This window comes from Silurus aristotelis (genome assembly GCF_946808225.1).
Source record: "Silurus aristotelis genome assembly, chromosome: 13".
Lineage (NCBI taxonomy): Eukaryota > Metazoa > Chordata > Actinopteri > Siluriformes > Siluridae > Silurus > Silurus aristotelis.
Window position 1 is genome coordinate 29767826 of NC_139586.1, and position 12223 is coordinate 29780048.

The 12223-nt window shown below is 32.6% G+C and overlaps 2 protein-coding genes across 2 annotated transcripts in view; both read right to left on the minus strand.

Moving 5' to 3' along the window:
- The window catches only part of mef2b (myocyte enhancer factor 2b), a 12033-nt gene extending 5411 nt beyond the window's left edge, over nucleotides 1-6622 (minus strand). The window contains exons 1-5 of the mRNA XM_083559639.1: nucleotides 6501-6622; nucleotides 1956-2032; nucleotides 1289-1492; nucleotides 371-505; nucleotides 1-180 (exon numbers count right to left, since the gene is read on the minus strand). The exon at nucleotides 1-180 is cut by the window's left edge and continues 4 nt beyond it. Coding sequence (XP_083415765.1) covers nucleotides 1-180; nucleotides 371-505; nucleotides 1289-1492; nucleotides 1956-2009 — 573 coding nt within the window. The 5' untranslated portion in view covers nucleotides 2010-2032; nucleotides 6501-6622. The remainder of the gene's footprint in view (nucleotides 181-370; nucleotides 506-1288; nucleotides 1493-1955; nucleotides 2033-6500) is intronic.
- Nucleotides 6623-6961: 339 nt separating this feature from the next.
- Nucleotides 6962-12223, minus strand: part of borcs8 (BLOC-1 related complex subunit 8) — a gene marked incomplete at its 3' end in the record, with an annotated part of 6910 nt that continues 1648 nt past the window's right edge. The window contains exon 6 of the mRNA XM_083559572.1: nucleotides 6962-7086. Coding sequence (XP_083415698.1) covers nucleotides 6962-7086 — 125 coding nt within the window. The remainder of the gene's footprint in view (nucleotides 7087-12223) is intronic.

Here is a 12223-nt window from a genome sequence, read left to right on the forward strand (position 1 = left end):
ATGTGTGCCCATGACTGTGGAGTGTGTGTTGGATCCGGCAGGTCCGGCAGATCCGGGCCTGGAGCTCAGAGGTTTGAAGGATGAAGTTCGGTTTCCTCCCAGATTCGTGTTCGGAGGGTATCCATTCTCACAGCCGACGCCCATTAGCACCTGAGCCTCTGAAGGAAGGATAGAGGGAGCCTGTGGAGGAAGAACAGACATGTTTGTATCATGATCTGAAGGATTGCTGTTCCTTCAACATCTCCATCCACAGACTGCATGCATTATGATATAAAACAGTGGGCTATAAAAACGAGTCTATTTAAGAACATTCTTATTTAATGCAACAAATGTGTGTCTATGTGTAAAAAAACATTTCGATTATACTGACATAATAACGTTGCCTGGAGATGTTGTGATCCATGTCCTCACTCATCAGATATTTCTCCTGGCCTGTCTGCACACTGTCCTCATGGTCATGCTCATGCTCAGCTCCATCCAGACCCAGTCCTTTCCTACGTAAAGTCTTCAACCATCAGAGAACAGAAGATAAAAACCAAAGCAAAATAGTTTCAATTACAGATGATCTGAATTTCTCCAAAACTCCTTACTGGAGTACAGTCATGACCTGCAATAACAAACATACACACAAAGCAGACATGTCGTATCTATAAGCCCATGTGTTCTGCTTTTCTCTGAAGGTTTCCTCTTCCAGGATCTCCAGCAGTGTGTTCTGAGCGACTGGATCTGTTATTCAATGTGAATGATTTTCAGTTATTTTCCGTCACCTATAAATGCGTGGAGTCTGGCATACTTTTAAAATCTAGTCTTGAAACTTATATTAAATATTAAATAAACTTTAGTTGTTATTCTCCCAGATGGATAGAACATTTATTCCTGATTTAATTGTAGATTTTTGTGCAGTTCTTTATTGTGTAACAGCAGAGGAATATGATCTGTTTCTATAACAGCAGCTGTGATGTTTATATTAACCTTCTCATTCTAATATAACATTAGGTTTGTTATAGAAGTATTATTTACACACACACAAACACACACACACACACACACACACACACACACACACACACACACACACACACACACACACACACACACACATATATATATTATTTTTATTAATTTATTCATTTTTTTAATTTTCTATTTATTTGGTTTTTTTATTATTTACACCCAAAATAAAACTACTATATTTGCAAACATGAACAGTATGAAACATGTCATTACAGTGTGTGTGTGTGTGTGTGTGTGTGTGTGTGTGTGTGTGTGTGTGTGTGTGTGTGTGTACCTCCAGGATGTCAGTGTTGGTGCGACTCTCGTGAGGTTCGCTGTACTCGGTGTATTTGAGGAGCACTTTGTCCATGTCAGTGCTGGCGTACTGGAAGAGACGATTGGTGCTGTTGAAGATGATGAGAGCAATTTCACAGTCGCACAGCACGCTCAGCTCGTAGGCCTTCTTCATCAGGCCGAACTTACGCTTGGTGAATGTCACCTATAGAAACCACAGACGGGGGAGGGGGAGGAGAGGGGGGAGGAGAAGGGGGGGGGAGAGAGGGGGGGGGGTCACCGGGCTTCTCGGTATTACTAAGAACTGGCCCACGTAACACTGCTCCTGAGAAGGATCTCGACCAGTTCTGAGTTCTCAACTTTAAATCTAAAATCCATTTACTTAACCCTTAAACTAAATAAACTTTAAATCTCATCAGATTTTACTGATGTTCAGAATATTTAGAGTTAAATATGTATAAATATGTATAAATATGAATAAATATGTATAAATATGTATAAATATGAATAAATATGTATAAATATGAATAAACATGAATAAATATGTATTCCAATCAGAGGGTGCAAACGTTTTCCTTGGACTATGCGTCATCTATTATGTGTGTTATATGTGATAATACTCCTTCAGTGGAAATAAATGATCATCATAATCAGTAATAGCAGCATACCTGCCGGTTTCTTTGGTCGAGAATCCGTGAGATCTGTATTTTCTTTCGTCCCATGATGTTCTTCTCCAGGGAAGTTTCTGTAAAAATATCAAAGCTCAGATATGATCGGTGTCCTGTCTGATGCTCCAGTAAACCCAACATGTTAATTAGGGTAAGTTCATTTAAATCATTCTTATAGAAAAGCCTAAAATAGTGCCCGGGGCCCAACACTGGTCTGATGAGTGATAGTAGTTAGACCGCTATGCCCTATATGAGAAGAGGAAAAAAAAGAGAAAAAATGCAACAATACAGAAATGTATTTCTTATTTAACATTTAAACTAATTTTTTTATGAGCTGCAAAAACTGTAAATTGAAATAAATGTAGAAAATATAAGTGAATATGATTTTCCCAATTTTCCCATAATTCACTTTCAGAGGTTACTGACGTTACAAACAAACATCTGTACACTGCTTATAACCGGAATAATGCAGTGAACTCGAGTGTAGGATAAACGAGTGCGTCTCTGTTTTATTGTACTGCAGGAATCTCTTATCTATAAAACTGCATTAATTATGCAGATTACACAGTAATGTTTAATATTTATTTATCTACATAAAAATATTAAATAATAATGGAAAATAATATATAATAATAATATAAATATAAGAGAATCATGGCATTACTTTTATTATAGTACAGTTTGGTATAATGCAGCATTTACTTTTAATCAAGTTCGGGTTTTGGCCGCTCATAGGAAAAAAGGTTTGTGGCACTTCTGCATTATTAGATCATTTTTACATTATTGCAAACGTCACATTCCATCAGTTTTCTGTAATAAAAATGGAGTCTGAACATTTTTCTGGTAAATCGAGTGAAAGGACAGAAATATTATTTAACAAACAAATAATTGATTCTAATATACAAATATTTGGATAATATAGTGAGCCTTATGGATGCACAGGCACATTGTAATGTTTGTACACATCACATTTCATCACATTTCATCCCCCCCCCCCCATGCCCCCTCTGGCCGGGATCGGCGGGTGTTTACTGAGAGAGACAGGAGGCTAAAGTTAGTGCAGACGCCCCCAAGATCTGCACCATCCCCGTGCGTGTGCGCATTTCCACTGCACTTGGGTTAAATATACACCATCTCCATTTAAAGGAGTTCAGCAGGCAGAACTGCAGCCACCGTTAAAATAACAGCACGACTCTGGGCGGGTTCGGTTCCTGTCCGCCCCCTGATCTCCCATCAGCAAACTGCACACTAACAGAACATCTAAAAGGGTAAAAGTGTAAGTTTTTGCACTGAGGGACTGCAGCTAGCAAACAACACACACAAAGAGAGACAGAGAGACAGAGAGAAGTATCTAAAAAAAAGTGCATCATACAGAACTTGTATGTAGATTTCATCTACCCAGACCTCATCTAAGAGTTCCTAAACTCCCAAACAGGTACTATATGGAACCCTCTCTAATAAAGAACCCTCAATTGTAGGGTTCTGCATAAAATTCTCTGAAAATGTTCTAAGTGATGGATTCGTGATGGACTAGTGATGGAAGCTGAAACTCTGCTGTAAATAACCTGTAATTTAGAATTCAGTGTTTGAACACTAGAGGGATGCAGATGTGCAGCAGGTGTTGGTCCTGAGCGTGGGTACCTGAATGTGTGGAATATGACATGATTGTGAGGGTTCTCCAGGTTTCCATGCATGCAGTGTGTGAGAGCATAGGGTCATGTGATGGACCAACATCCCATCGAGACTAAATAAACCCAAATAACCAGGGATCTATAGAGTATATAGACATCCCATAATAGTTGTTCAGCAGTGAAGGGCTTCTATGTATACAGTATCTGTATGTAGAACCTACAGTAGACTGTATATTTTAAATCCATGTTGGTTAATGTTTGTATTATTATCGGTTTCTCTCTGCACTGAGGACGTAATGTAGTAGAAAGATGTTTTGTAGAAAAATCATCCACCACTGTTTCCCTCTGGTCTCTCATATTAAACATGTTTGACCTCTCCTATTTATAATTCCATCGAACCCAATGGTGAGCGGATACAGTGCTGCGGTTCCCATGACCCAGCAATGCCCGTTTCCCTCTCGCCCACTCCTGGCACCCAGGGGCTCGAGGAATCCAGAGGAATCCATATCTTGTGCCATTCTTACCTTATAAAGCAGACTCGGGCCTACAGCGTGTACGAGCGTTAATCTTCCTGTTTGTTCGTTTCACAGGTGACTGTGTTTTAACACCGAACACTCAGTGTGTGCAGATATGAATAGAAATGCAGGGAAGTGGTCTTTCTGACAACAGATCTCTATCACAAACCTCCACATCTGCCACTTAAAATCCTACTTCCTCATATTTGCTAAAGTATGAGTGAAGAGTGCATTCCTAATCAGGGCTGTACATCAGTGCAAGCGCAGCTCAGTGGTGAGCTTACTCTGAGACAGGAGTAAAATCATCTTCAATATAATCAAATGTTCGGGGAAATAAAAGAATATAAGATTTTTCTCCTCTTAATCATACAGCATGATAATAAGAATATAACGCTCATATTAATGTTTACACGACAAGTACTCTTAGGTTCTTCAGCGGTTCCTCTACAAGAATCATCTATAAACCCTTTTTAGAACAATTTCACTCTGAATTCAAATAAAACTTGTTTTATAACAGATGTTGAAATTTTGTACAAACGCTATAAAATCTTGACTTTCCTGAACGTAGTTTGAGCTCCAGAGCAGAACTCTGAACACCACTCGTCCTACGTAGCTATAAAAAGCTTTATTGAAAGTTTTATCATCCAGTTTTTTAACCCCTGCACCTTTATATTCGCCTTCGCTTCAGATCCTTTAGCAGCACTGCTTCCTCTGAAGAGTTCCCAAAGGTCAAACAGTGGAAAAGAAGACGCGCAAACATAGAGGAGCTTCAGCGTTTCAGCGTTTCTCTCCCACAGGAGCTGCGCTGGAGGAGACTAATTACTAAAACTGTCAAAGGAATAACATTGCATTACTACCAAAAAAAAAATACAAATAAACAGTTTCATCATGGCGTCTCCTGAAGCCCATGAACTTAAACAGGTGGAGAAAATATTTGACACAAAAGGTGATATGATCGTTTCGGCCGCAGCGGTTAATCAACACTAAACTGCTCCACCAGTCACAATAACGTCGTCCTGAATGATATTTACTACTGTTCTAGTTACGAGACCTGAGACACATGAAGTCAGAATTAATATTAGAATATTTATGGATCATTTGGGCAAATGTTTTAATAGAACTGTTGCTGTTCGAGAATATTAAATAAAGATCATTTAAAATCAGCAGACAGAAAACTAATTTCAGGAATCAAATGTTCAACTCCTCAGAGACTCAGATGAGATGAGAAACTAAACTTGGCCAGGAATAGAAACCTAGACACCTATTTGCATATATGAACTACATACATCCACAAAGTGGCACACAGATATGACTATAACAGAGAGGAAAGAGAGATAAATGTATAAATGGGCTAAACAGGGCCTTAGCTCGTGCTTCAGGACTCTTTATTTCTGCAGGATTTGATGTTGTTTGTGCTGCAAATATAATTTTGATTTCTACACATCATCCTCTTGAACACTGAGGAGCTCCGAGTCTGTCTACAGTCACATTCCTCTTTCTTCTAACAATACACACTATGTGACCAAAACTTTTGGGACACCTGACCCAGGTTTTTCCACAAAGTTGTAACACTCAATTGTCTAGAATATGGTGTTAAATAGAGTTCCTTCTCCTCACTGGAACCAAAAACCCTGACAATTCTCCTGCACGCTGCACAACGTCTGTGTGATGTTGGAGGAAAAACGTTCAAGCGAACATCCAGATGATCAGCTGATTAAACGTGCACAGGTTTTCACAGTTTCTAGTTCAGGTTTTGCAGTCTGCAGTAGTAGTTGCGTTCTGCAGTCATTCAAACGATTTCTTTTAATTAACACGAGATAATGTGCATAAAGAGACATTTTGCACTCGTCGTCTTCGGCGCTTTACAGAGTCGTATGATGCACCATGCAGGATTTTTAAATGCGACTGAGTTTAATGGAAAATCTTTCACATTTAAACTGGAACATTACATTATTTGTTTCTTATTTTCTTATTACAATCACACACGACCTACAGATTAACAAATACAACCTAACTTCTATTTCTATTCTATTTTCATGATACTATTATAATACCATGAGCTGCCAGAAAAGCAGGGTGTAACTGCTGGACCGAAACTCTGCGTCACGATATTTCCAGTTTGGAATGTGGGAACATGTATTTTACCATCACATCGTGAGGAATGGGACTTTGCAGAAACACAGCTAATCTCCACAGAACTGTACACGATTGAGTTACGCATTTTACCAGAAGAAGATATTTTTAAAGCAGGATATCAGTCAGAATAAAGTGCCTCCATAGTGAGACTGAGATGTAAAGTCAGATGTAAAGGTCACGTGCTGTCCTATTCACATGCTTTAGAAACATGTCATGAATAAAATCTTTAAAAAACAAAAAACAAGTTAAGATGTAAATCTCACCTGATGCTGAAATGCTGGAAGAGAACAGGACTATAAGCAGCTCTGTGTCTTCGCGATGCTTTACTACTCTTCATCCTCCAGCTGTTCAGACGCTAGCATCTGCATCTAAGAGTAATTAGCATAGCCCCGCCCACGGATCACACCATTGGTTGAAAGCGACTTCATTCATTCAATACTTCATTTCACACTGCTGCCGGTTTTCTTCTCTAAATCATTCTTATAGAAAAATGAGTCTTACCGAACAAAAAGGAAATATCATATTATTATTATTATTATTATTATTATTATTATTATTATTATTATTATTATTATTATTATTATTATTATTATTATTATTCTTTTAGGTTTTATCTTTACACACACACACGCACAAACATGTTCTTGTTCGCAAAAAAAAAAAAAAAAAAAAAACATTTGGGAAAATAATATATTAATGGAATAACAGATTTATCAGGAAAGTCTTATTCACTGGTGAGGCTGGAAGTGTAAATGAGAAGATCAGACAAGCGAGTATCCAAGTTTAGATCCAACCAAACTCGTGTCTTAAAAAGATGCTGTAGACGAAAATTCTTCAACACAACAGGAGCTGAAAATAGATCATGGAAAATCATATTATAGAAAGATTGTGGGAAGATGGAGATGTTGGTGGGATGTTAGCTCTCTCTCTCTTTCTCTCTCTCTCTCTCTCTCTCTCTCTCTCTCTCTCTCTCTCTCTCTCTCTCTCTCTCACACACACACACACACACACACACACACACACACACACACACAATAAAATGATGGCTGGTTGCTGAATGAATTCGCCCTGGTTTATTATACTCTAATAAATCCGAAGAGGAGAAACTGAAAGTGAAATATGACTGGACTATGAATATAAAAAGGTTTTATTTTTAATTTCATTGCAGTTGATCTTAATGTACTTCCTGTTTAAATAGTTTATTTGACAATGTGAAAAGCATATTGTACATTGAGCTCGAGTCTTTCTCTCTCACATGAGGGCTCTCTCTGGGGAAATGGGGTTACATTTTATCTGATGCAAGAAGCAGCAACCTCCTGCTAAAACTCCCAGAGCAACAGACCCACACTGCAAACATCTGGATTCCCTTCAGTCCAGTAGAGATTTGACTCTAGAGGATGCTTACCTGCAAACTGCTTCATGGGGGGAATTTGTTGTGGCAAAGAAAACAAAACAGCATTGCACAAAGATAATTCACTTTTATCCCAGTGTGGACACGGCATTGAGGCTTAATACACATTTGTTTTGACACTGCAATGAAATTAAAGTTACACCAGGCCTCACTCTGAGTGAGGGAACCTTTGGAAATTGTAATTTTTTTTTTTTCCTGAAACTTCTCACTTCTGCTTTTGACAACATCAGTGGCTTTGATGCTTTTGAGCATGTGGTGGGCCTGTTGAATTCAGAAATAGCTTTTCTGGCCAGTATGCTTATGTTCGAGCGATTCTTCGTTGTACATATTTTTTTTTAGTATCAGGCATGTCTTGCTCTGTGTAGCTCAAAGGTAGTCTGCATGTTCTCACCATCGCCGTTGAAGCATTAAACCCAGTTGCTGACTGATTCTGCAAACTCAGTTTATGAGAAATAACAAAGACGTCGTTTATTCTAAATTGACGTCTGACTCTGGGTTCCACTCAAGATACAAAGAAGACACTCAGGAAAAAGGCACACGATTGGTTTATACTGTATGTAATGTAATGTATTTATTAAATATAAACTGCAGACGGTATCCAGGAAGATATTTTCAGTGTTCTTTATAAACACAGCTAAATATTTTTTGTTCAATGCTTTTTCTCTCAATGTTTGTTCTGAAGGTAATCAGGAGTTTAAATTGGATTCAGTACTGATTAAAAATACAGATTCTTAGGCATAATATTGTCATAAAGTGTAATTTATTCTAGTACAAAAATAATGTATAATAATAGCATCAAGAGGAGAAAAAAGCCTGGTCAGAAAACGACTGAAGTTACATGAGTGACAGGAACTAAACTGTCTCAGAGACATTTCACCGCTTTAGATATTCATGTATGTATTTAATATTAACAGATAAAAGCACGAGTTCACACATTTACCAAAAAATATATAAAAATTAAATTAAATTGTTGCTAAACTGCTTTGATAAAAGTTAAACAAAACAAGCAAGAAAAAATAAAAATAAAAAAATGCATGCATGCAAACATTGGAGGAAAGAATGCAGGCATGCATGCAAACGAAAGAGTGAGAAAGAGAGAAACAACACAGAAAGATAGAACGCAATAAACGTTTCTCCTTCTGCATTCAGATGTTTGCTGGAGGGAAGTTTATAACCGAGACTGAACCAGTAGACCTGAGTTGACTTTGTGTTGTTTCTTTTGCGCATATAAACACAATTTGGGAGGATACATGACTTTTTCTTAAAATCTATTAAACTCATAAATGTTTGAACTTCTTGCTATTGCATGGAAACAGTGAAAGAAATACATCAGCTGCATTTTTTTTTTCCATTATCATTTTTTGTTATTATTTAGATTTTACAACCAGTCATTCACAAAAGGTATATACAGTACAGACCAAAAGTTTATATATATATATATATATATTATATATACAGTACAGACCAAAAGTTTATATATATATATATATTATATATACAGTACAGACCAAAAGTTATATATATATATATATATATATATTATATATACAGTACAGACCAAAAGTTTATATATATATTATATATACAGTACAGACCAAAAGTTTATATATATATTATATATACAGTACAGACCAAAAGTTTATATATATATATATATTATATATACAGTACAGACCAAAAGTTATATATATATATATATATATACAGTACAGACCAAAAGTTTATATATATATATATTATATATACAGTACAGACCAAAAGTTTATATATATATTATATATACAGTACAGACCAAAAGTTTATATATATATTATATATACAGTACAGACCAAAAGTTTATATATATATTATATATACAGTACAGACCAAAAGTTTATATATATATATATATTATATATACAGTACAGACCAAAAGTTTATATATATATATATATTATATATACAGTACAGACCAAAAGTTTATATATATATATATATATATACAGTACAGACCAAAAGTTTATATATATATATATTATATATACAGTACAGACCAAAAGTTATATATATATATATTATATATACAGTACAGACCAAAAGTTTATATATATATTATATATACAGTACAGACCAAAAGTTTATATATATATTATATATACAGTACAGACCAAAAGTTTATATATATATATATTATATATACAGTACAGACCAAAAGTTTATATATATATTATATATACAGTACAGACCAAAAGTTTATATATATATTATATATACAGTACAGACCAAAAGTTTATATATATATTATATATACAGTACAGACCAAAAGTTTATATATATATTATATATACAGTACAGACCAAAAGTTTATATATATATATATATATACAGTACAGACCAAAAGTTTATATATATATATATATTATATATACAGTACAGACCAAAAGTTTATATATATATATATTATATATACAGTACAGACCAAAAGTTTATATATATATTATATATACAGTACAGACCAAAAGTTTATATATATATATATTATATATACAGTACAGACCAAAAGTTTATATATATATTATATATACAGTACAGACCAAAAGTTTATATATATATATATATTATATATACAGTACAGACCAAAAGTTTATATATATATTATATATACAGTACAGACCAAAAGTTTATATATATATATATTATATATACAGTACAGACCAAAAGTTTATATATATATATATTATATATACAGTACAGACCAAAAGTTTATATATATATATATATATATACAGTACAGACCAAAAGTTTATATATATATATATTATATATACAGTACAGACCAAAAGTTTATATATATATATATATATACAGTACAGACCAAAAGTTTATATATATATTATATATACAGTACAGACCAAAAGTTTATATATATATATATTATATATACAGTACAGACCAAAAGTTTATATATATATTATATATACAGTACAGACCAAAAGTTTATATATATATATATATATACAGTACAGACCAAAAGTTTATATATATATTATATATACAGTACAGACCAAAAGTTTATATATATATTATATATACAGTACAGACCAAAAGTTTATATACATATTATATATACAGTACAGACCAAAAGTTTATATATATATTATATATACAGTACAGACCAAAAGTTTATATATATATATATATATATACAGTACAGACCAAAAGTTTATATATATATATATTATATATACAGTACAGACCAAAAGTTTATATATATATATATATTATATATACAGTACAGACCAAAAGTTTATATATATATATATTATATATACAGTACAGACCAAAAGTTTATATATATATTATATATACAGTACAGACCAAAAGTTTATATATATATATATTATATATACAGTACAGACCAAAAGTTTATATATATATATATTATATATACAGTACAGACCAAAAGTTTATATATATATTATATATACAGTACAGACCAAAAGTTTATATATATATATATTATATATACAGTACAGACCAAAAGTTTATATATATATATATTATATATACAGTACAGACCAAAAGTTTATATATATATTATATATACAGTACAGACCAAAAGTTTATATATATATATATATATATACAGTACAGACCAAAAGTTTATATATATATATATATTATATATACAGTACAGACCAAAAGTTTATATACATATTATATATACAGTACAGACCAAAAGTTTATATATATATTATATATACAGTACAGACCAAAAGTTTATATATATATATATATATATACAGTACAGACCAAAAGTTTATATATATATATATTATATATACAGTACAGACCAAAAGTTTATATATATATATATATTATATATACAGTACAGACCAAAAGTTTATATATATATATATTATATATACAGTACAGACCAAAAGTTTATATATATATTATATATACAGTACAGACCAAAAGTTTATATATATATATATTATATATACAGTACAGACCAAAAGTTTATATATATATATATTATATATACAGTACAGACCAAAAGTTTATATATATATTATATATACAGTACAGACCAAAAGTTTATATATATATATATTATATATACAGTACAGACCAAAAGTTTATATATATATATATTATATATACAGTACAGACCAAAAGTTTATATATATATATATTATATATACAGTACAGACCAAAAGTTTATATATATATATATTATATATACAGTACAGACCAAAAGTTTATATATATATTATATATACAGTACAGACCAAAAGTTTATATATATATTATATATACAGTACAGACCAAAAGTTTATATATATATTATATATACAGTACAGACCAAAAGTTTATATATATATTATATATACAGTACAGACCAAAAGTTTATATATATATATATATATACAGTACAGACCAAAAGTTTATATATATATATATATATATATATACAGTACAGACCAAAAGTTTATATATATATATATTATATATACAGTACAGACCAAAAGTTTATATATATATATATATATACAGTACAGACCAAAAGTTTATATATATATATTATATATA